The sequence below is a fragment of the Phoca vitulina genome, unplaced genomic scaffold (assembly GCF_004348235.1).
Source record: "Phoca vitulina isolate PV1807 unplaced genomic scaffold, GSC_HSeal_1.0 scaffold15, whole genome shotgun sequence".
NCBI classification, from domain to species: Eukaryota; Metazoa; Chordata; class Mammalia; order Carnivora; family Phocidae; genus Phoca; species Phoca vitulina.
Genome location: NW_022589718.1, coordinates 4,853,650 through 4,880,624, shown reverse-complemented (window position 1 = coordinate 4,880,624; position 26,975 = coordinate 4,853,650). Strand labels below are relative to the sequence as shown.

Genomic DNA, 26,975 nt, shown 5'->3' with positions numbered 1-26,975 from the left:
TGGTTAGGTTGATTCCTAGGTATCTAATTATTTAAAGTGCAATTGTAAATGGGATTGGTTCCTTAATTTCTCTTTTTGCAGGTTTCTTATTATAGAAATGCAACAGATTTTTGTACATTGATTTTATATCCTATATAGGTTTTATAACCTCACATTCTTTTTTTCAGTTTTAGTAGTTTTTGGTGGAGTCTTTCAGGTTTTCTGTATGTAGTATCATGCCATCTGCAAATAGTGAAAGTTTTCTTCTTTACCAATTTGGATGCCTTTTATTTCTTTTTGTTGTTAATTGCTGTAGCTAGGACTTCCAGTACTATGTTGAATAAAGGTAGTGAGAGTGGACATCCATGTCTAGTCCTTCACCTTGAAGTGAAAGTTCTTAGTTTTCCCCCATTGAGTATGATATTCACTGTGGGTTTTTCATATATGGCCTTTATTATATTGAGGTATATTCCCTCTATCCCTACTTTGTTGAGAGCTTTTATCATAAATGGATGTTGTACTTTATCAAATGCTTTTTTTGTGTCCATTGAAATGATCAAAAGGTTTTTATCCTTTCTCTTACCGATGTTGATTGCTTTGTAAATATTGGACCACCCTTGCAACCCAGGAATAAATCCCACTTGATCGTGGTGAATGACTTTTTAAATATACTGTTAGATTCAATTTGCTAGTATTTTATTGAGGAATTTCTCCATCCATTTTCTTCTGTGATATTGGCATGTATTTCTCTTTTTTAGTGGAGTCTTTATCTGATTTTGGTCTCAGGGTAATGCTGGCCTCATAGAATGAATTTGGAAGTTTTCCTTCTTTTTTGGTATTTTGTAATAGTTTGAGGAGAATATTAACTCTTCTTTCAATGTTTGGTGGAATTTGCCTGTGAAACCATCTGGCCCTGGGCTTTTGTTTGTTGAAAGTTTTTTGATTACTGATTTGATCTCCTTCCTGGTTATTCCTCTGTTCAAGTTTTCTACTTCTTCCTATTTCAGTTTTGGTAGTTTATATTTTTCTAGGAATTTATCCATGTTTCTGGGTTGCCTAATGTGTTGGCATATAGCTTTTTATAATATTCTCTTACACTTATATTGCTTTTCATAGTATTGTCTTACAATTGTATTTCTGTGGTGTTGGTTGTTATTTCTCCTGTCATTTGCGATTGTGTCTATTTGAGTCTTTTTTTAAATGAGTCTGGCTAGAGGTTTATCAATTTTGTGGATCTTTTCAAAGAACCAGATCCTGGTTTCATTGATCTGTTTTTGTTGTTGTTGTTGTTGTTTGTTTGTTTGTTTTTTAGTTTGTATCATTTATTCCTGTTCTAATCTTTATTATTTCCTTTCTTCTGCTGGTTTGGAGTTTCATTTGTTCTCCTTTTTCTATCTTCATTAGGTGTAAGGTTAGGTTGTTTATTTGAGATTTTTCTTGTTTCTTAAGGTAGGCCTGTATTGCTACATACTCCACCCTTAGAACTGCTTTTGCTGTATTCTAAAGGTTTTGGATCATTGTGTTTTCATTTTTGTTCTTTTCCATGTACTTTTTGATTTCTTCTTTGATTTCTTGATTGACCCATTCACTGTTTAATATGTTATTTAACTTGCATGTATTTGTATTCTTTCCAGATTTTTTCTTGTGGTTGATTTCTATTTTCATAGTGTTGTGACCAGAAAAGATGCATGGTATGACTTTGATCTTTTAGAATTTGTTGAGGCATGTTTTGTGGGCTAATATGTAATCTATTCTGGAGAATGTTCTGTGTGCACTTGAAAAGAATGTGTGTTCTGCTGTTTTAGGGTGGAACATTCTGAATATGTTTATTAAAATGATCTGGTCCAATGTGTCATTCAAGGCCACTGTTTTCTAGTTGATTTTCTGTTTGGATGATCTACTCATAGATGTAAGTGGAATGTTAAAGTCCCCTACTATTATTGTGTTACCATTGATTAGTTCCTTTATGTTTGTTATGAACTGATTTATGTATTTGGATGCTCCCTTATTGGGTGCATAAATATTTATAATTGTTCTATCTTATTGGATTATTCCTTTTATAATTTTTTTTTTTTTAAAGATTTTATTTATTTATTTGAGAGAGAGAGAATGAGAGACAGAGAGCATGAGAGGGAGGAGGGTCAGAGGGAGAAGCAGACTCCCTGCCGAGCAGGGAGCCCGATGCGGGACTCGATCCCAGGACTCCAGGATCATGACCTGAGCTGAAGGCAGTTGCTTAACCAACTGAGCCACCCAGGCGCCCTATTCCTTTTATAATTATATAACCTAATTTGTGTATTTTTACAGATTTTGTTTTAAAGTCTATGTTGTCTGATATAAGTATTGCTACTCCAGCTTTCTTTTGACATCCATTTGCATGATAAATGTTTCTCCATACCCTCTTTTTATTTTATTTTATATTTATTTATTTATGTATTTATTTATGTGTGTATTTATTTATTTTTAGTTTCAGGCATACAATGTAGTGATTCAACACTTACATACAACACCCAGTGCTTATCACAAGTGTATTCCTTAATTCTCATTAGCTATATAACCCATTCCCCCACCCACCTTCCCTCTGGTAACCATTAGTTTGTTCTCTATAATTAAGAGCATTTTCTTGGTTTGCCTGTCTTTAATTTTCCTCTGCCCCTTTGTTTTGTTCCTTAAATTTCACATATGAGTGAAATCACATAGTATTTGTCTTCTCTGACTGACTTATTTGGCTTAGAATTATACTTTCTAGCTCCATCCTTGTTGTAAATGGCAAGATTTCATTATTTTTTATGGCTGAGTAATATTTCATTAGATATATAATGGAATTATATATCCATTCTTCTTTATCCATTCTTCAGTCAGTGGACACTTGGGCTGTTTCCATAGTTTGGGTATTGTAGATAATACTGCTATAAACATTGGGGTACATGTATACCTTCAAATTAGTATTTTTGTATTCTTTGTGTAAATACCTAGTGCAATTGCTTTATCATAGGGTAGTTCTATTTTTAACTTTTTGAGGAACCTGTTTTCCAGAGTGACTGTATCTGTTTGCATTCCTACCAACAGTGCAGGAGGGTTCCCCTTTCTCCACATCCTTGCCAAAAACTGTTATTTCAACATCCCCTCACTTTTAATCTACAGGTGTCTGTAGGTCTGAAATGAGTCTCTTGTAAGTAGCATATAGATAGGTCTTTTTTATACATTCTGTCACTTTATGTCTTTTGATTGGAGCATTTAGTTCATTTACATTCAAAATAATTATTGATAGATATGTATTTATTGCCATTTTGTTAGTTGTTTTCTCATTGTTTTTGTAGATTTTCTCTGATCCTTTCTTCTCTTTCTCTTGGTCATGTTTTGCTGGTTTTCTTTAGTGATGAATACAAGTAAGGAAAACCTTTTTTTTAATCTATTACTTTTTTTTTTTTTTTGGTTATTGTTCAATTTATACAGAACATCTTCTCCATATAGCAGTCTATATTAAGCTGATAGTCACCTAATTTTTAACTCATTCTTACTCCTCTCCCTTCCATGTTTAGGTATTTGGTGTCATACTTCACATCTTTTTACTTTCTGCTTCTCTTGACTGATCTTTACAGATATAATTCATTTTTTTTTGGCTTTTGTTCTTCCTATTTTCTTACTTTTACTTATGATTTTTGTTCTCCACTCACAGAGTTTCCCTTCCAATTTCTTGTAGGGCTGGTTTAGTGGTCATTAATTCTTTTAAATTTTGTTTGTCTGGCAAATGCTTTATCTCTCCTTCCTTTTTTAAAAAAATTTTATTTTATTTTATTACATTATGTTAGTCACCATACAGTACATCATTAGTTTTGATGTAGTGTTCCATGATTCATTGTTTTCATATAACACCCAGTGCTCCATGCAATATGTGCCCTCCTTAATAACCATCACCGGGCTAACCCATCCCCTTACTCCCTCCCCTCTAAAGACCTCAGTTTGTTTCTCAGAGTTCATAGTCTCTCATGGTTCATCTCTCCCTCCGATTCCCCCCCCCTTTCATTTTTCCCTTCCTTCTAATGTCCTCCATGCTATTCCTTATGTTCCACAGATAAGTGAAACCATATGCTAATTGACTTTCTCTGCTTGACTTATTTCACTTAGCATAATCTCCTCCAGTCTCATCCATGTTGATGTAAAAGTTGGGTATTCATCCTTTCTGATGGCTGAGTAATATTCCATTGTATATATGGACCACATCTTCTTTATCCACTCGTCTGTTGAAGGGCATCTCATCTCTTTCCACAGTTTGGCTATTGTGGACATTGCTGCTATGAACATTGGGGTGCTTATGGCCCTTCTTTTCACTACATTTGTGTCTTTGGGATAAATACCCAGGAGTGCAATCGCTGGGTCATAGGGTACCTCTATTTTTAATTTTTTGAGGCACCTCCCCACTGTTTTCCAAAGTGGCTGTACCAACTTGCATTCCCACCAACAGTGTAAGAGGGTTCCCCTTTCTCCACAACATCTCCAACATTTGTTGTTTCTTGCCTTGTCATTTTTTGCCATTCTAACCGGTGTAAGGTGGTATCTCAGTGTGGTTTTGATTTGAATTTCTCTGATGGTTAATGATGATGAACATTTTTTCATGTGTCTGTTGGCCATTTGTATGTCTTCTTTGGAGATGTGTCTGTTCATGTCTTCTGCCCATTTTTTGACTTGATTACTTGTTTTTTGGGAGTTGAGTTTGAGAAGTTCTTTATAGATCTTGGATATCAGCGCTTTGTCTGTAGTGTCATTTGCAAATATCTTCTCCCATTCTGTGGGTTGCCTCTTTGTTTTGTTACTGTTTCCTTTGCTATACAGAAGCTTTTTATCTTGATGAAGTCCCAAAAGTTCATTTTCACTTTTGTTTTACCTGCCTTTGGAGATGTATCTTGAAAGAAGTTACTGTGGTCGATGTCAAAGAGGTTACTGCCTATGTTCTCCTCTAGGATTTTGATGGATTCCTGTCTCACATTGAGGTCTTTCATCCATTTTGAGTTTATCTTTGTGTATGGTGTTAGAGAATGGTCGAGTTTCATTCTTCTGCATGTGGCTGTCCAATTTTCCCAGCACCATTTATTGAAAAGATTGTCTTTTTTCCATTGCATATTTTTCCTGCTTTGTCGAAGATTATTTGACCATAGAGTTGAGGGTCCATATCTGGGTTCTCTATTCTGTTCCATTGATCTATATGTCTTTTTTTGTGCCAGTAACATGCTGCCTTGGTGATCACTGCTTTGTAATATAGCTTGAAATTGGGCAATGTGATGCCCCCAGCTTTGGATCTCATTGATAGCATTTTTAAGTTCTGCCAGTTCACCTTTCATTTCTGCCCTTAGAGACTCTATGTTGCCATTAATCGATTTCTCCATTCTAGCTATCATCTTCATAACTGTTAGCCTGAAGTCCATTTCTGACATCTTGGTTATATCTGTATCCATTTGTAAATCTGTGGCAGAAGTCCCAGTGTCTGAGTCTTCCTATTTTAGGGGTTCCTCCTCTTAGTCATTCTGTTGAGGGGTGTTTCAGGGAATGTACAGAGTCCAAGTTATTGACCACAACCAAAGGAAGATGCACCTGTTTTATAGGGACGTTAAGGTTGTCAGCCTCTTGTTCTCTCAACCTGTCTTCTGGGGGAGGGGCCTGCCATGCTGTTACTCAGGTAACCCTGTTTGGGCAGAGTTGCCCTGCCCCCTGTGGGGGGGGGGGTCAGTGAAAACCTTTTTTGGGTGGGCTATTGTTCCCTGGCGGGTTTCCCTGGTGGCTTTCTGCATCTCTTCTGAGAGTCAGAACAGAAGAGACTTTCTAACCCTCTGCCTCAGAACAGAGAGATCGCAGTCTGTTCTTCAGTGAGCTCTCCAGCTCACACTATCTCCATTTCTGTCTGTGTTGCTATAAACTGCAGTGTCCTCAGTTGTGCGCCCCTCAGCAGCGCTCCCTGTCCTAGCCTCCAGGTCGGGGCACATCTTTGCCCTTTGTGCAAAGGGCAAACCACCAGCTGCCCTCAGTTTACACCTGCGGCCATGCAGCTCTGGGTTTCAGTGTGGGGGGCTGTCCTAAAGTTCTTTCCCTGTCTCTACTGGTCTGCAAGTCTGTGCCCCGTCCCCAGCGTGGGAGGCTTTCGCTCACCAGTGGTGCAGGATCCTGAAGTCTCCCTCCCCTTTCCATTTATCTTCCAACATCTGCCCATGGAATCAGGGCTCCCTGCTTCATACCTTGAAACCAACCACCTGCGATATTCTGTTTGTAGAGATCCAGATCTATCTTCTTACATTTCAGGCTGATTTTGTGGGTGTTCAGAGTAGTCTGGTCCAGCTCAATTCAGGGGACCAGTTGGAATAGGATCCCCTACTCCCCCACCATCTTTTTTTCTCCCCGATTTTATCTCTCCTTCTATTCTGAATGATAGCCTTGCCCGATAGAGTATTCTTGGCTGCTGATTTTTCCCTTTCAGCATGTTGAATATATTGTGCCATTCTCTTCTGGCCTGCAAAGTTTCTGCTGAAAAATAAGCCTGATAGCCTTATGAAGTGTCCTTTGCATGTAACTGTCTTCTTTTCTCTTGCCACCTTTACAATTATTTATCACTATTTTTTTTTAATTTACCATTTTAATTAGTGTGTGTCTTAGTGTGGACCTCTTTTGGAACTCTTTGCTTTCTGAATCTGGGTCTCTGTTTCCCTCCCCAGATTTGTGAAGTTTTCAGCTATTACTTCTTCAAATACATTTTCTGCGCCCCCCTCCCCTTTCTCTCTTTTCTCCTTCTTTGGTCCCTATAGTATAAATGTTATCATGCTTGATGGAGTCTTTGAGTTCTCTGAGTCTATTCTCATTATGCAGTATTTGTCTCTCACATGTTCAGCTTGCTTGTTTTCCATTACTCTATACTCCAGGTCACTGATACATTCCTCTGCTTCCTGTAGTCTTCTGTTTATTCCATCTATTGTATTTTTAACTTCATTTATTAACTTCTTCATCTTTTCTATTTTATATCTCTTTGTCAAGGCTCTTAATAATATCCTCCACTTTTTTCTGAAGTCCAGTGTGTCCTTGTATGATCATTATTTTAAATTCTCTATCAGACATATTATTTATTTCTGTTTCACTTAGATCTCCTGCTATGATTTTGTCATGTCTTTCATTTGGGACATATCTCTCTGTCTCTTCATTTTGTCTACCTCTCTGTGTCTTTCTGTGTGTTAGGAAAGTCAGTTACATCTTCTGCTCTTGAAAGTAGTGGCTTTATGAAGAAGAAGTCCTGTAGTGCCCTGCGGTGCAGTGTCCCCTGATCACCAGAACTTGGCACTTCAAGGGAGGCTCTTATGTGTGTTGCTTGCATCATGCTGTTGTGTTTGAGTCGCTTTTTCTTTCAGTCCAGATGTCTGCACTGGCTCTCTGCCTGTTGTGGGCTGTGCTTGCTCTCTGTGGTGTTAATGGGACCCAGGCAGGCTGGCTCTGAGGGGATGTGACTGCAAGAGGTCTCAAGGGTGGGGCAGTGGTGTTAGCAAAATTTGCACTGAGCTGCTAGTCATAGGCCAAGTCCCTTACAGTGTGGTGGCCAACCAGCATGGCATGTGTTTGTGTGACTCTATTCTTGAGGCAGCTGCATGGGGCATGTGTGGAGTTAACAAAACTTGCACTGAGCCCAGGGCTGAGGCCAGCAGGCTTGGACTATGTGGTTCCTCGGAAAAACGTGGACAGGGAACACTGCTAGCAAGTTAGGTAGCATGTATCAGTGCCGTGCCATCTCCCACAGGTGCCTCTGTGTTTATGCTAGATTGCAAGAGAGGAAAATGGCAACTGCCAAATCCTTTGTTGCTGGAGAAGTCCCCCATCACACTCTGAAATTAGTATAAACTGATCTCCCTCTCATTTGCCTCTCTGTTGTGCAAACAGTTACTTCTATGTTGTCTCTCTGAGAGCTGCTATCTCTTTAAGGTTGAGGACACATCTATTACTCACCCTCCTCGCTCACCCAGTGCTGAGTCAGCTGACTTTTGAAGTTCCAGGCTCCAAGTTCTGCTGGTTATACAAACTCATGGAATTCAGCCTCTCTGGTTTTCAAAGCAGATGTTATGGGGATTCACCCCACCCCCACCCCCCATGTGGGCCCCCTGGTGCTTTCCCTTCTCAGAGCTGGCTGCATCCCTTTTCCTGTGGGCAGCTCCTGACCACCATTTCTGCCCTTCTTAATCTCTCTGATGTAGCTTCTTCTCTACATTTAGTCATGGGGTTTATTCAGCCAGTCTTTGGATCACTCTCTGGTTTATTAATGGGATGAGAGTGATGTCTAGTTGTAAACATGGGATGAGGTAAGCTTAGGGTCCTCCCACTCTGCCATCTTTCCAAGCCTAAATTCCATTTATTTTTCTTTAAAAGTCACTGGAATCTCTAGTGATATTACTTCTTTTATCTCTGATATAATTTGTGTTTTCTCTCTTTTTTTTTTTAAAGATTTTTTTAAATTTATTTGACACAGAACGAGAGATAGAAAGAGCAGAAACACAAACAGGGGGAGTGGGAGAGGAGAAGCAGGCTTCCCACGGAGCAGGGAGCCCGATGTGGGGCTCGATCCCAGGACACTGGGATCATGACCTAAGCCGAAGGCAGACGCTTAACGACTGAGCCACCCAGGCACCCCTTCTCTTTTTTTTCTTAATCATTCCAACTTGGGTTTTTATCAAATTAATTGATTTTTTAGAGACTGTATTTTAATTTTATTAGCTCTCATCACTTGTCCAGTTTATTTTCTTAATTTTATGCATAGTTTGGGGTAAACTATTTTTTCCCCTAGATTTTTAATGTGAAAATGCAAATATTTAATTTTAAACCTTTTTTCTTTTTGTGTAAGCCCTTTAAAGCTATACATTTCCCTCTAACCACAGCTTCAATTATATACCATACATTTTGATATTTTGTATTTATTTTTTATTTGGTTAAAATATTTTCATTTTCTTTGTGATTCTTTTTTTGTCTAGTGGGTTGGTTTAGAAGTATGTCAATTGATTTTCAAATATTTGTGGATCATCTAGATGCCTTTTTGTTATTAATTTCTGATTTGATATTTATTGTTTTAGATGTACATATCTTGAAGTTCATTGTGACTTATTTAATAATAGTAATTGTTTTTATCTTTTTGTTTCCCATTTTTGCCTGATTATCTCCATGCTGTACAAACTTCACTGAGAGAGTATGTGTTGAAGTGTTGTATTTTTTTTTCAGTTAGTAATTGAAATGCTCTAATAACTTCTCCAGAGGTATATTTGAACACAGGTTTTATTCATCTTATTTCTGAGTGTTGCTTCTTCTAAAAAAATGCAGATATTGGACACATGTTTTGTTTATGGATTAAGCAAAAGATGATCTATTCTAGTATTCTATACCTCACTGTAATGAGAACACTGCCTCCTGCTGTCAATGCTTTGAAATTTTGTAGTGAGTGCTGAGAAAATGAGTGAAATGTGATTAAAACAGCAACATCCTGATTGAGATCTGTATTTATTGGGATGGCATTTGTATTTAGATTTGAGTCCAAGTTACAGAAATCCTAAAGTAATAATGGCTTAAAGAAAGGTTTATTTTATTTTGGGAAATTAGCGTTCTATTAATTGCATGGCATTTCACTGTATAATTTCACATTAATTTCTACACAGTGGCTTTCTTATCCAAGATCATCTCATAGCTCATGATGGAAGCTTTAATTATAACATTTAACCAAAATTAGAGTCACCAATAGAATGAAAACATGGCTGTCAACATTATTTTCTAGAATTTAAACATATGGTTTTGTTTTAGACCACTTCTCTGACCTTTATACATGTATACGCCTAACTTTATAATTTCTTTTTTTTAATGTTTTATTTATTTATTCATGAAAATCAGAGAGAGAGAGAGAGGCAGAGACAGAGGGAGAAGCAGTCTCCCCGCCTAGCAGGGAGACCCGATGTGGGACTCGATCCCAGGACCCTGGGATCATGACCTGAGCCGAAGGCAGACGCTTAATGACTGAGCCACCCAGGCGCCCCATATGCCTAACTTTACAAAAGGCCAAGAAATGTAATGATTGTACAAGTCCTGTATTCAACTGAAAATCAGAAGTTCTATTATCAAGGGAAAATGAGAGAATGGAGAATGGGAATGTCCAACAAATGTTTGCAAAGATTCAAGCTGCAAAGAAATTCTTTAGTTGGATATAATTATGATTGATACTTTTTTTCAATGACAACATTAATTTTACTACTAGGAAGTGTATCCCTTATAAACCAATTACACATAATAAACATATCTTGCATTACTTAGTTTTAAATAATATAATGCTGTATCACTTTTTCATCTTTTGGTTTTGGGTATTTAGATAGAAATCATCTGAATTATTTGCAATGTAACAATAAATCCATTATTTGGGGTTATTATAACTGGAGTATGTTCAACCAGGATGTGACCTCCAAAAAAATTGGTAATTCATTAAAAAATCCCCAATTTGTTCATGAACCTCATGTAAATAACATTTCCCTGTCCTAACCCAAAGGACTATGATTTGAGTCTATTGCCTTAAAATCCAACAACTTCACATTAGCTATATCCTTCATCAAATTATAAACTTTATGAATATAATCTTTTCACATGTTAATACTATTCAGAATAACAAAAGTCATAATGTAACAGAAACCAAAGAATGTACTATTTACAACAGATGGTTTCCACATAGACTCATTTATTTAAAAATAAAAAATCATTGAGATCTGTACTCTGTGCTAGAGAAGAAAGGGATTGGAATGCCTTTTCTCCTGGAGCTAAAAAACTCTTAAGAGAAGATATGAGCAAATAAATAATATTTCAGTTGTTAATAAATATTTTAAAGAAAAATGTCACTAAAAGAATAAAGAGTAGTAATTTAAAATAAATAAATAATAAATAAATAAATAAATAAATAAATAAAGAGTAGTAAATTTAAAAGAGTAGTATTTTAGATGTGTGCTTAGAAATGTTATCTCTGTTTGAATAAAGAATTGGATACTGGACTCGAGTTTAGACAATATATTTAAGTTAGAGAAACAGCTATCTGAGCTGTCAGGTATAGGTGTTATTCAAAATGCAGTACTGAATAATATTACCTATGAATAAATATAGATAAAAGAAGCAAAAAGCCCAATCTCTTTTGTTAATGCAGGCTATTATAATATTTAAGAGTCATGAAAAGAAAAAGAAGCAACAAATGAAACAGATGGAGTACTTTGTGAGGTAGGAGCTATAAGAGAAAATAATGTCATGAGTGAGTGTAATATAAGAAACAATAAAATTTTATTAATTCGAACTAAAATATTTAATATAAGTTCTTGCACAGTTAATTTCCTTTGTACAGAAAACGAAGGTTTGACACTAACAAAATTGAGCATTTGACTCTTGTGGAATGCTATTAAATAGCTTTATTCCCAGTCTAGGTGATTTATGAAGCAATACTTACGTAAAAATTTTAAGTTTGAAATGTGTTTAGTCATTCCAGTGGTGTGAAGATCTTTAGTAACTGCAGCATGGAGGATTTTGCACATTTTATTTCAAATCCAAAGTCCCAATGTCTTCAAAATCAGCCACACTTAGATCCATCATACAAAGCTGCGGTTTGTGGTAATGGACAAGTGGAACAAGGAGAACAATGTGACTGTGGAAGTGCAGAGGTTAGTACTAATTTGGAAGAATATATAGCAGAATTACATGAAAAATCATTAACAAATTTTTATAGTATAATGCTGCCATTTTCCCTAATACATCAAACTCATTTTATATTGTAATAAGCTGATGAGTGCACTTATATATCAGTATATGGATTTAGTGGTTTGTAGATTATCCAAACAGGTGATTTTCAAGATCATTAATTCTCTGAGTCATCCTAGGTTTTACTTTCCCCCTTGAGAGTGTTCTTCCTGAATAAAGGCATACCTCAGAGATATTGTGGGTTTGGTTCCTGGCCACCACATTAAAGCGAATATCACAATAAATTTTGGTCTCCTGGTGCATATAGAAGTTATATATTTATACTATCCTATAGTCAAGTAAGTGTGAAATAAAATTATGTCTAAAAAACAAGGTTCATATCTTAATTAAAAAATACTTTTTTTTTTTGGTAAATACACTTGCTGATACATATTTTTTCTTTCTTTTTTTTTTCCAAAAAAGTGCTAATGATCATATGAGCTTTCAACAGGTCATAATCTTGCTTTAATGCTGATGGCTGCTGACTGATCAGGCTTGTTGATTGTTGAAGGTTGGGGTGGCTGTGGCAGTTTCTAAAATAAGACAACAATGAAGTTTCCTTCATTGATTGACTCTTTCAAGAACAGTTTCTCTGTAAGCATGTGATGGTTTTTGATGATGTTTTACTCACAGTAGAATTTCTTTCAAATTGGAGTCAATCCTCTCAAACCCTGCTACTGTTTAATCAACTAAATTTATGTAATATTCTTTTTTATTATTTTTTATTAACATATAATGTATTATTTGTTTCAGGGGTACAAGTCTGTGATTCATCAGTCTTACACAAATTCACAGCGCTCACCATAGCACATACCCTCCCCAATGTCCATCACCCAGCCACCCTATCAATCCCACCCACCTCCACTCCAGCAACCCTCAGTTTGTTTCCTGAGATTAAGAGGCTCTTATGGTTTGTCTCCCTCTCTGCTTTTGTCTTGTTTCATTTTCATTTTTTCCTCCCTTCCCCTATAATCCTGTCTTGTTGCTCAAATTCCTCATATCAGTGAGATCATATGATACTTGTCTTTCTCTGTTTGACTTATTTCGCTTAGCAAAATACCCTCTAGTTCCATCCACATCATTGCAGATGGCAAGATTTCATTTTTTTTGATGGCTGCATAATATTCCATTATATATATATATACCACATTTTATTTATCCATTCATCTGTCAATGGACATCTAGGCCCTTTCCATAGTATGGCTATTGTGGACATTGCTAATCTAATCAAAGAGGCAAAGGATCTGTACTCGGAAAACTATAAAATACTCATGAAAGAAATTGAGGAAGACACAAAGAAATGGAAAAACGTTCCATGCTCATGGTTTGGAACAACAAATATTGTGAAGATGTCAATGCTATCTAGAGCAATCTACACATTCAGTGCAATCCCCATCAAAATACCATCCACGTTTTTCAAAGAAATGGAGCAAATAAAATTTGTATGGAATCAGAAAAGACCCTGAATAGCCAGAGGAATGTTGAAAAAGAAAGGCAAAGCTGGTGGCATCACAATTCTGGACTTCCAGCTCTATTACAAAGCTGTCATCATCAAGACAGTATGGTACTGGCACAAAAACAGGCACATAGATCAATGGAACAGAATAGAAAGCCCAGAAATGGACCCTCAACTCTATGGTCAACTAATCTTCAACAAAGCAGGAAAGAATGCCCAATGGAAAAAAGACAGTGTCTTCAACAAATGGTGTTGGGAAAATTGGACAGCCACATGCAGAAGAATGAAACTGGACCATTTCCTTACACCACACACAAAAATAGACTCCAAATGGTTGAAAGACCTCAATGTGAGACAGGAGTCCATCAACATCCTAAAGGAAATCACAGGCAGCAACCTCTTCGACCTCAGCCGCAGCAACTTCTTCCTAGAAACATCACCAAAGGCAAGGGAAGCAAGGGCAAAAATGAACTATTGGGACTTCATCAAGATAAAAAGTTTTTGCACAGCAAAAGAAACAGTCCACAAAACCAAAAGACAACCGACAGAATGGGAGAAGATATTTGCAAATAACATATCAGATAAAGGGCTAGTATTCAAAATCTATAAAGAACTTATGAAACTCAACACCCAAAGAACAAATGATCCAATCAAGAAACAGGCAGAAGACATGAACAGACATTTTTCCAAAGAAGACATCCAAATGGCCAATGGACACATGAAAAGTGCTCAACATCGCTCGGCATCAGAGAAATCCAAATCAAAACCTCAATGAGATACCACCTCACACCAGTCAGAATGGCTAAAATTAACAAGTCAGGAAACAACAGATGTGGGCGGGGATGTGGAGAAAGGGGAACTCTCCTACACTGTTGGTGGGAAATGCAAACCTGTGCAACTACTCTGGAAAACAGTATGGAGGTTCCTCAAAAAGTTGAAAATAGAGATACCATATGATCCAGCAACTGCACTACTGGTTATTTACACCAAAGATACAAATGTAAGGATCCCAAGGGGTACGTGCACCCCGATGTTTATAGCAGCAGTGTCCACAATAGCCAAACTGTGGAAAGAACCAAGGTGTCCATCGGCAGATTAATGGATGAAGAAGATGTGGTATATATATAAACAATGGAATATTATGCAGCCATTGAAAAGAATGAGATCTTGCCATTTGCAATGATGTGGATGGAACTGGAGGATATTATGCTGAGTGAAATAAGTCAATCAGAGAAAGACATGTATCATATTACCTCACTGATATGAGGAAGTCTTAATCTCAGGAAACAAACTGAGGGTTGCTGGAGTGGTGGGGGGTGGGAGGGATGGGGTGGCTGGGTGATAGACATTGGGGAGGGTATGTGCTATGGTGAGCGCTGTGAATTGTGCAAGACTGTTAAATCACAGATCCGTACCTCTGAAACAAATAATACATTATATGTTAAAAAAAAAAAAAGAAGAAGATAGGAGGAGGGGAAGAATGAAGGGAGAAATCAGAGGGGGAGACGAACCATGAGAGACAATGGACTCTGAGAAACAAACTGAGGGTTCTAGATGGGAGGAGGGTGGGGGGATGGGTTAGCCTGGTGATGGGTATTAAAGAGGGCGTGTATTGCATGGGCACTTGGTGTTATACACAAACAGTGAATCATGGAACACTACATCAAAAACTAATGATGTAATGTATGGTGATTAACATAACAATAAAAAATTAAAAAAAAATATTAACTAAACTTTGTTGTAAACATATGTGCTGTCATCCAGACTTTGCATTTATAGGGCACAGGCAGAATAGATTTAGCATAATTTTTAAGGGCCCTAGAATTTTTGAAGTGGTAAATGGGTATTAACTTCAACTAAAAGTGACCAACTGCGTTAACCCCCAACAAGAGAGTCAGCCTGTCCTTTGAAACTTTGAAGCCAAACATTACCTTCTCCGCCCTACCTATGAAAGTCCTAGGTGACATCTTTCAATGGAAGGGTGTTTTATCTACATTGGAAACCTATTGTTTAGTGTAGCCACCTTCATTAATTATCTTAGTCAATCTTCTAGATAACTTGTACAGCTTCTACATCAACACTTGTTACTTAACTTTGCTTTCTTATGTGGTGGATATAGCTTCTTTCTTTAAACCTCATGAACCAGCCTCTGCCAGCTTCAGGGTCTTCTGCAGCCTCCTCACCTCTCTCAACCTTCATAGAATTGAAAAGAATTAGGGCTTTGCTCTGGATGAGGCTTTGGCTTAAGGGAATGTTATGGTTGGTTTGATCTTCTATCCAGACCACTAAAACTTTCTCCACATCAGCAATAAGGCCATTTTGCTTTCTTATCACTCAGATGTCACTGAGCAGTATTTTTAATTTCCTTCAAGAACTTTTCCTTTGCATTCAAAACTTGGCTAACTTTTTGGTGTAAGGGTCCTGGCTTTTGGTCTATCTCAGCTTTCAACATACCTTCCTCATTAAGTTTAATAATTTCTAGCTTTTGACTTAAAGTGAGAAACATGAGACTCTTCCTTTAACTTGAATACTTAGAGGTCATTGTAGGGTTATTAATTGGCCTTATTTCAATGTTGTTGTGTCTTAGGGAATAAGGAGGCCTGAGAAGAGGGAGAGAGAGGAGCAACTCATCAGTGGAACAGTCAGAGCATACACAATTAAGTTTATTGTCTTATATGGGCATGGTTCATGACAATCCCCAAAATTGCAACAGTAACATCAAAAATCACTGAAAACAGATCACCATAACAAATAGAATAATGATGAAAAAGTTTGAAATACTTCAAGAATTACCAAAATGTGACACAGAGACTGTTTGAAAAATGACACTGATAGACTTGCTTAATGTAGGGTTGCCACCTTCAATTTGTACAAAATGTAATATCTGCAAAGCGCAATGAAGTGAAGCACAATAAAATAAGGTACACCCATATTTCTTCCAAACCTAAGATCTGCTGGCATTCAGGAAAATAAATATATAAAGTTTTCACAAGTCGAATAGAAAATGAGGTATATTTGTGGCTTTGACTATTTTAATACTGGTCAGTATTTAAGTAAAAAATATTTGGACCATACATAATCAATAAAAGCATGTTTTCTAACCCACAAAAGTCTTAGATAAAGCTGCTGGATTAGAGGGAGGTGGAAGAGTTGAGATAAAAGGAATGCAATAAGGGAGAGAGATCTCGAGACTTATAATGGGCATATGGATGTGAGAAAATCAAGACATGAAAGGACTTTAGTGTTCCCTACAGCAGTAGCTAAAGTCACACGTGTATACCCTCCCCAATATGAAAGTGAGCTTTTAGATACCTAGTTGGATGATTTGTTTTTAAGAAATTATTTCTCAGTACCAACTTGTCTTTTCTTGTTTGGGTCTGAATGGAAACTCTGAAAATTTCTAGTAAAAATTCACAGTTGTGTATGTTAGGTCTATTAACTATCATATAATTGAGCCAGTCCCTGTGATATAACTTTATTCTTTGGAATCCCATATAGATAGCAATAACAATGACATTGATTAGGTAGAATAGTTCTGGAAAATACTGCAAATTTAGTTTACCCTAGTAAGTATTATGCTATAATTCATATTAAAATTAGTGAAATTCATGATTTATTTTTGTGTAACTTACTGAGAATTTTGTCCAATTAACCCTATTCCAAATCCTGGGGAATTTAAAAAGTAAGTGTGTCTGTGTGTCTGTGTGTCTGTGTGTAAGCATTGTTTCTATAGCCTTCTCTTTTCTTATCTGTTGTTTTTATTAAGCATAATAATTGAATTTTTAAAAACAAAATCACTGGTCATGGATGGAATCATAGCATTAACCAAGGCATAATAAGATATAGATAAGTGATATAAAGGTGATAATTTCCATCATGTTTAGAAATATTATTCTCTAGCTCTTTGTCTTTAGAGGATTAAAGGTAAAGTAAACTTTGGACATCCTATAAAAGTTACAGACTTATTAAAACACAATAGATTCATAAGAGTTGATTAGGAATTAGTCACAATAATGAAACTGATAAATCATAGTTTCTGTTTATTTTATGTCTTGTATTTAACTATCTCTTTGTCTACCAGCACCAGAGAGCTTGATGTCTTGCCTTTGGTGGACTCCAGGGTTTCAGAAAATCCTACTACCAATATAATCAAACCTACACTAGGGATATACAGTACAGCATAGAGTAGTAACTAATAAATATCTGTTATGTAAATGAATAAGTGGCTTTACTTTTTATGTTTGCCATGTGAATTAAGCATCTATCTGTATATTATATAATATACTGTTATCATTAAAATATCTACCTAATGCAAGTAAAAGTTGGAAGATACTTCAGAGCATTTGATTTGCCTTTCAGGATTGTGATGCTAAGCCAAACTCATGCTGTAATCCTGCCACATGTACACTAAAAGCTGGCTCAATTTGTGATACTGGTATATGCTGTACAAATTGTCAAGTAAGAGCCTTCTTAAATTTTCTACATTACCTACATGAACAAAGTCATCTTCTTTGTAGTTCACATTCTGCTTTATTCAATGTCATTTACTTCATCCCATCAGTATTCAGCAAAAGGAGTAATATGTAGGCCTCCCACTGATGAATGTGATCTCCCTGAATATTGCAATGGATCATCTGCAACATGTCAAGATAACGTTTTTGTTCAGAATGGGCATCCATGTGGAGAGAATCAATGGCTCTGTCTGAATGGAAGTTGTATAAGTGGGATAAAACAATGTACAGATATATTTGGTGAAGGTATTTATTATAATTTGATTTCCCATATATGTATTTTTCTGGAAACTAAAAAAATAGATATTGATACATAACTGTGATTTAAAAAAATAATGTGATTTTTAATATAAATATTTTAAAGGATTACAGAAAGAGATAAGGAATACTGTAAGAAAAAAATCGGATAAGTTGTCTGGAATTAAAGTTATGAATTGTTTCCACAAAATAATAAATGGAAACATTCAAAGTCTATGGGATCTTCATTTGAGGAAGAAGAAAGCAGACTGAACATAAGTTACACTTCCCTCTCTCACTCCATATCCACAGTTTTCTTAGTAAATATAAAATAAATACATACGGCTATGAACATTAAAGGCCAAAGTTGGCATATGAGTACAATTTAAATCACACATGCAGATACACATGGCCAGATACATGCATTCACACCTAGGAACTACAAGGATAGCTTATGAAAATCCCAAAAAAGGGTCATGAAGATCCAGTAACTATGAAACTATTGAAAGATGATGTGCACCAAGGTTGAAAAAAAAAGGAAAACCATGGTACAAAATATACACAGAATCATTTGCTGAAGAAGATGGAGACAACAGCAATGGCAGCAGCATGTCATGTCTATATCAGAAGAAGAAAGAACAATTGACAGAGAAAATAAGCAGGATACTCATGTAAATAGCCGGGTGGGTCAACCTTTTCTCAATGGTAACAGGTAAATGCCTACTCTAATTTCTGTGTAAAAAGGTGTTGCAAAGAGATTATCCACTCCCAAAATAAACATACAATAACTACTGGTTCCAAGAAAGGCAACACAAAGATACAAGGAAAGAAACTTATATAATGGTAAAGTGCTCTCCCAAGGAACTAGGTGATTTGAACCACAAAGGAAATTTTGAAGAAAGATATCTCTACCTCTCCATCTCTCTATCTCTTTATTATCTATCATCTATCTATCTATCTATCTATCTATCTATCTATCTATCTATCATCATCATCTATCTATCATCTATCTATCTATCTATCTATCTATCTATCTATCTATCATCTATCTATCTATCTATCTATCTATCATCTATCTATCATCTATCATCTATCTATCTATCTATCATCTATCATCTATTTATCATCTATTTATCTATCTATCTATCATCATCTGTCATCTCTCTTTCTGTCTATCATCTCTCTATCATCTATCTTTACCTATCTTTTATCTATATCATCTCTATCTTTTCATCTACATCATCTACCTATCTATATCTATACATATATATAGATAAATAGAGAAAGGGAAAGAAAGAGAAAGAGAAAGGAAAAGAAATTCTTGATTTTAAAGGTATACTGGTTAAAATGTAAAAATAAGCATATTGGTTAGATAATTGGAAAGGTAGAACTTCTGCAAGGTAGAATTGCAAATTTCACCCAATGTTAAGTAGGTAGATGCCAAAAAAAAAAAAAAAAAGTATATGAAAGCACACATTTGAACTCCTATAATTTGCTTTCCAAATTTATTTGTGTAAGAATTGGTTGTGAATGATGTCCAAAAAAAGGGAGACTAAACCAGGAGATAGAAGAATTAAGCAAGAAATCATCATAGAAATTAGCAAAATTCATTTTTGACTAAGATACATATCTCTTAAAATATACATATTTTAAAATATAAAGAATAGTATGAAATGGAGTTATTAATATGTCAAAAATGTTAATCCCTAGATGAATAAAAATAGAAAAAAATAGTTTCACCAAGAAAAAAAAAACAAACCTGAAATAAAACTCAATCATTCCAATAAAATGTAGCACAAAGCAAAATTAAAAATTGGCATAAGTCAAGTATTCATTTTATAATTTAAGACAGCTACAAAAATAATAATAAAATAATGTGAAACTACAAGCTCATAAAGGAGAAAAACAAAAACAATAACAATACTTGATTAATTCCAAAGAAGACAAGAACAAAGTTTAAAAAAGGACATAAACTAGGACAATAAATTCTAAGACCGCTTATTTACCTTTAAATATTTAGTAATTACATTAAATATAAAACCTGTATTAAATATTAAGTTTAGGGAAAGGATGCAGCAAGTAGTGAGAAAATAACTGGAAAAATTAAGATATATTTTATTGATGATATTTTAAAAGGTACTAGACTATAATGAAACCAAAAACAGCTAATTGTTTAAATTATGACAGGAGAGAAAGTTTGCATATTTTAGGGGACCACTGTTAGCCAATTTTTTTCCTAGAGACATTTGGAGATTTTGAAGTTGAAGATCAGGCTTGGGTTAGGCAGAGATCTTCTATTAGAAAAAAAAAAAAAAATAGAAAAATTTAGCAGTTGAAATTTAAGGGGACTGTCAAAACCACAGAAAATTTTTTCCATGAGGCATTTTTGGAGCTCTGAAGCTGCTCAGCAATTTGGTCAATTAGGTTAAAAACATTAAAAAGGCATTATGAATTTCCCTGTAGTCACAAGATAATCAAAGACCAAATGGTAGAAGAAGCTTGCCACCAGAAAACCTTAATCTTCTAAAAGATTTCACTGCATTTTGAAGTGCCTATGTTAGGAGGCTAGGAAGCTGTTCTGAGATTCTCTAAATAGCAAGAATTTATCTCAGGCAGACTTACAGTGAAAACAAATATTGACAAGGCTATCAATCAGTAGCTTACAAGGGTCACACCGAAGATAATGAGGCAGATGTGGAATAAGACTGTACATCAGCCCTGGCCCATTTCATTGCCTGATTAGATTTCAGTGATCACTACCTCACTCAATCTGCCTAACTCAGGAAAGAGTCATTAAAAAGATAAAATAGAGAATGGAAAGTAGCAATATTTAAAGAGATAAGAACCAATACTTTTCAAAATGAAAGTTAATCCCACAAATTCAAGATGCTCTAAGAATCTTAAGAAGAATGTCTTTTTTTTTCTAAAGATTTTATTTATTTATTTGTCAGAGAGAGAGGCAGGGAAAGACAGAGAGCAAGCACAAGCGGGGGGGGAGGCAGCAGGCAGAGGGAGAAGCAGGCTCCTCGCATAGCAAGGAGCACGATGGGGGACTCGATCCCAGTACCCCGGGATCATGACCTGAGCCAAAGGCAGCTGCTTAACTGACTGAGCCACTCAGGCGTCCCAAGAAGAATGTCTTTAAAGAAAAAACACATAAAGACATCCTAGCAAAACTACTATGAAAAGATGAAAACAAAACATCTAGAGTGGAAGAAAAAGGTACAATAACTTTTAAAAAACAAGTGTGAGTCAGATTTCTTGTCAACAATTATAGAAGCCAGATGACAAAGTGAAGACACTTCTTAAGGGCTAAAAGAAAGTAACTGCCCACCCAGAATTCTGTAATGAGCAAAAATACCCTTTAAATCCTTTCAATAAATATGCTTGGTGCTCGCTTTGGCAGCACATATACTAAAATTGGAACGGTACAGAGAAGATTAGCATGACCCCTGAGCAAGGATGACGTGCAAATAAATGTGCTTGAACAAGTGTACATTCACAGGCAAAAGAATGAATTTGAACCCCTACCTCACACCAAACACAAGAATTAACTTAAAATGTATTATAGACCTAAATGTAAGAGCTAAAACTGTAAAACTTTTAGAGGAAAACATAGGCATAAATCTTAAGTGACCTTGGATTAGGCAATGTTTTCTTAGATAAGATACCCAAAGCACAGGTCATAAAAGAAAAAGGAATCATCTGGACTTCAAAAATTTAAAGAACTTTTGTTCTTCAAAGAAAATCACCAAGAAAGTAAAAAGATAGCTCAAGGAATGGAGAATATATTTGCAAACCCATATTTTTAATAATGGACATATACAGAATACATAAGAAACATTCAACTCAACAATAAAAAGACAATGTAGTTTAACAAAAAGGAAAAAAAATGAGTAGACATTTCTGAAAAAAAAAGACATAGAAATGGCAAATCACATGAAAGATGCTCAACATCATTAGTCATTAAGGGAATGCAAATTAAGACCACAACATGATACTTGTTCACATTCACTAGGATAGCCATAATTAAAAGACAATAGCAATTTTTGTGAGGATATGGCAAGATCTGAACTCATGCATTGCTAGACATAAAATGGTACAGCTGCTTTAGAAAGCAATTTGGAGGTTCCTCAAAATGTTGAACATAGCAGTTTAACCCTTGGTATATATACCTAAGAGAACTGAAAACATGTCCCCACAAAACCTTAAATACAAATGTTCATCATACCATTATTCATAATAGCCAAAATGTAGAAACAACCCAAATGTCCATCAACTGATGCATGAGTGAACAAAATGCAGAATATTATTTAGTTAATAAAAATGAAGTGATGATTTTTGCTAAATGTGAATAAATTTTGAAAACCTATGCTAAGCTAAGAAAGCCAGTCACAAAAGACCACAGATTCTGATTCCATTCATATTTAGCTTACAAAATAGGCAAATATATAAAGACATAAAGTAAATTAATAGTTGCCTGAGGCTAGGGGAGGGAGGGAGAGGATGTATGTGATTGTATGTGTTTTGTTTGACATATATACAGTTTAATATTATAACATATTGATGATCACCTTTACTGCCCCAACTTAATACTCTTGAATGCACTGCAATGCAGTATCTGCTAAAAATTAAGTGTTTGTTTGGCTGGTTGGTTGGTTGTTTTTAAACCTAAAAGTGTGAATGTTTCTCATGCTCTCAGTCATTTTTCTCTACCTGGCCAATCTTAATGCTATTTTAATTTCTCTCCCTTTATAATTATTCTAATATCTCAAAGATAAGTCATCTTAGGCTTTTGTATCTTCTTCATACATCTTGACATGGCTCTCTTCCATATAAACTTAAGAACCAAATTAAAAAATTAACTCATACATTAATTTTAGTTGAATTGATATCCATGTTATTCTGCGGATGACCTAATGAGTGTGAAGTGGTGTGGTTTTGATTTGCATTTACCTGAAGACTAATGATGAACATCTTTTCATGTGCTTATTGACCATTGTATTTCTTGTTTGGAGAGATATCTATTTACATCCTTCAGCTATTTTTTTTAATTGGGTTATCTTTTTCATTATTGAGTTGTAATAGTTCTTTATATAATCTGTATTCAGTTTATTGTTAAATTCATGTTTTGCAAATCTTTTATTTCATTGTGTAGATTATGTCATCACTTTCCTGATAGCCACCTTTGAAATGCAAAGTTTTAATTCTGATGAGGTTCAAATTATCTATTTTTGTATGTGTCTGCTTGTGATTTTGGTGTTATAAACAAGAAAGCATTGCTTAATCCAAGGTCCTGATTTACTCCCCCCCACTTTTTTTCTGGGAGTTTTATATGTTTTCCTCTTAAATTTGGGTTTAAAATCCATTTTGAGTTAATTTTGTATATGGTGTGAAAAACGGTTCCAAATTAATTCTTTAGCGTGTGGATACCCAATTGCCCCAGCATCACTGTTGAAAAGATGATTATTCCCCCATTAATTGACTTGGCATCTCTGCTGAAAAAATCACTTGATTGCAAAAGTAAAGGCTTATTTCTGGACCATCAGTTCTACTCCATTGATCTACACATGTATATGCTTATGTCAGTAGCATACTATCTTGATTACGATAGCTTTGTAGTTTAGAAATCAGGGATGTGAGGAATCCAACTTTTTTTTCTTTTAAGATTATTTTGGCTATCCTAGGTCTCTTGCATTTCTTGAATTTCAGAATCAACTTGTCAATTTCTGCAAAAAAGTCAGCTGTGGAATTTTATAGTAAATTTGTGTTGAATTTGTACATCAATTTGAGGTGTAATGTTACATCAACTATACTGTTTTCAATCCATAAACATGAGATGTCTTTCCAATATTTGTATCTTATTTAGTTAATTTTAATTAAATGTTTTATAGTTTTGTAACTATCAGTATACAAGCTCTATACTTCTTTTGTTAAATATATTTCTTTTTTTTTTTTTTTTTTTTTAAGATTTTATTTATTTGCGAGAGAGAGAATGAGAGACAGAGAGCATGAGAGGGAGGAGGGTCAGAGGGAGAAGCAGACTCCCTGCCGAGCAGGGAGCCCGATGTGGGACTCGATCCCGGGACTCCAGGATCATGACCCGAGCCGAAGGCAGTCGCTTAACCAACTGAGCCACCCAGGCGCCCCGTTAAATATATTTCTTGATATTCTTTTTGATGCTATTATAAATAGGATTTTTTCAAATTTCATTGTTCATTACTAGTGTATAGATACCAATTGATTTTGAGTATTGAACCTTTATCCTGCAACCTTGCTAAAATTCTTTATTAGTTCTAGTAAATATTTTTAGTGGATTCCCAGAATTTCTATATATCAGAAAATGTCATAGGAAATGGATATATTTTAATTTCTTAATTTATAATCTAAATGCCTTTTGTTTTTTCTTCTTGGCTATTTTTCCTGATTAGTACTTCCAGTACAATATTGAGTGTAAGTAATCAGAGCATATATTCTGACTTGTTCACTATCTTAAGGGTTGAGCATTGAGTTTTTCATTATTAAAGGTGATGTTAGCTCTGGTTTTTCATAATCCTCTTTATTAGGTTAAGGAAGTTCCACTTCTGTTACCCACTTTTTAAGTTTTTTTTAAATCAAGAGTTAAATGCTAGGTTTTCCTGTCCTCTTCTGTGTTTATTGGAATGATCATATTTTTTGTCTTTCAGTTTATTGATACAGTACCATTACACATTAATTTCCAGCCTTGCATTTTTGGAAAAAATACCGCTTGGTCATGGCGTATTATTATTATTTTTTTATATTGATGGATTGTTGGTGTATACTTGAAATTTTTTTATTGTGAAAAAATATACATGACATAAAATCATTTTTACCATTTTTAAGTGTACAATTCAGTGTCATTAAGTGTATTCACATTACTTTACAAACATCACCATCATCCATCCCCAGAAATTTTTTCAATTTTCCAAACTGAAACTCCATATCCATTAAAGTTAACTTCACTGTTGATTTTCATGTACAAATGTTTTTAAAATTTTGATCTATATTTTCTTTTGTGCCTGTGATTTTTGGCATCATATCCAAGAAATAATTGCCAAATCCAATGTCAAAAAACTTTTCCCCTATATTTTCTTCTAAGAGTTTTATAGTTTTTACCATAGTGCATAGATTAGTTGAATCACTGTGCTGTATACCTGAAACTAATGTAACACTGTGTATCAACTATACACAAATAAAAAAAGATTTTAAAGTTTTTATTTACATTCCAGTTAGTTAACATACAGAGTAATATTAGTTTTAGGTGTACAATTTAGTGATTCAACATTTACATGCAACACCCACTGCTCATCTAAACAAGTGCACTCCTTAATCTCCATCATTTTTTAAAAAGAGTTTTATAATTGTAGCTGTTACATTTATGTATCTAATCCATTCTGTGTTAATTTTAGGATATCATGTAAGTAAGCATCTAGCTTCATTCTTTTGCATGTGTATATCCAGTTTTCTTAACACCAATTGTTGAAAAGTCTTTCCTTTCCAACTGAATGGTATGGGTACCCTTATCAAAAATTATTAGACATAGATGGAAGGATTTACTTCTGGGGTCTCTATTTTATTCTATTGGTGTATGTACCTGTCTTTATGCTAGCATGCCAATATACATTGTTTTGAATACTGTAGCTATTGTGGTAAGTTTTGAAATCAGGAAGTATGAGACCTCCAAGTTTGTTCTCCATTTTCAAGGTTAGTTTTTCTATTTGAGGCCCTTGAGATTCCATACAGATTTTAGGATGGATTTTTCTATTTCTGTAGAGACGTATTGGTATTTTGATAAGATTTGCTTTGGAGCTGTAGATCACTTTGGGTGATATTGCCATCTTAATAGTTTGTCTTCCAAGCCATAACATGGGATAACTTTCCATTTTTTGGTGTGTTTTCTTTAATTTTCTTTGGCAACATTTTGTGGGTTTCATTTTACAAATTTTATTACTCTGGTTAATTTTACTTATAAGTATTTTTTCTTTTTGATACACTGATAAATAAAATTGTTTACTTAATTTCTTTTTGGAACTTTCCATTGCTAATGTATAAAAATACAATTGATTTTCATGTGTTAATTTTGTATCCTGAAACTTTGCTGAATTTATTAGTTGTATGTGTGTGTATGTGTATGCATGTAAAATCCTTAGGGTTTTCTATATGTATGAAATCATGGCAACTGTGAACAGAGATAATTTTACTTTTTCTGTTCCAATTTGGGTGCCTATTATTTCTTTTACTTGCCTCTTGCTCTAGACTAGGACTTCTACTACATTAAATAAGTGACAAAATCTTACATCCTTGTGTTGCTCCTTGTCACTAGAGGAAAAGGTTTCAATTTTTCACCATTGAGTATTACGTTGTGTTTTTTATAGATGGTCTTTATTATATTGAAGTACTTTCCTTCTACTTCTAGTTAGTTCAGTGTTTTTATCATTAAAATGTATTGAAATTTTCATATGCTTTTTTCTGCATCAATTGATATGATCATGTGTTTTCCCCCCTTTATTCTGCTATTTTGGTGTATAACATTGACTTTTTTTATATATTGAATCATCCTTGTATTGCAGGAATAAATCTCACTTGATAAATGAAGTATAATGCTTTTATTTTATTTTTTATTTTTAAAAAATTTTTTAAAAAGGTTTTATTTATTTATTTGAGAGAGAGAGAGAGCACAAGCAGGGGGAGTTGGCAGAGGGAGAGGGAAAAGCAGGATCCCTGACATGGGGCTTGATCCCAGGACCCTGGTATCATGACCTGAGCTGAAGGCAGGCACTTAACCAACTGAGCCACCCAGGACCCTGAAGTATAATGCTTCTAATATGCTTTAGAATTCAGTTTACTAGCATTTTGTTGAGGTTTCTAAAATCACTATCCATAATGGGCATTAATCTGTAGATTTTTTAAAAAGTTTTTATTTAAATTTCAGTTAGTTAACAGAGTGTAATATATTAGTTTCAGGTGTACAATATGGTGACTCAACATTTCCATGCAACAACCAGTGC

At 35.0% G+C, this 26,975-nt stretch overlaps 1 protein-coding gene and 1 non-coding gene across 2 annotated transcripts in view; both read left to right on the top strand.

Annotated features, from left to right (window-relative positions):
• Positions 1-26,975, top strand: part of ADAM2 (ADAM metallopeptidase domain 2) — a 140,941-nt gene that overhangs the window by 65,698 nt on the left and 48,268 nt on the right. Inside the window, exons 12-14 of the mRNA XM_032413357.1 lie at positions 11,486-11,666; positions 17,558-17,656; positions 17,760-17,955. Coding sequence (XP_032269248.1) covers positions 11,486-11,666; positions 17,558-17,656; positions 17,760-17,955 — 476 coding nt within the window. The remainder of the gene's footprint in view (positions 1-11,485; positions 11,667-17,557; positions 17,657-17,759; positions 17,956-26,975) is intronic.
• LOC116638068 lies at positions 21,337-21,443 on the top strand. The gene has a single exon (XR_004300611.1). It is a non-coding gene; the product is annotated as a U6 spliceosomal RNA (small nuclear RNA).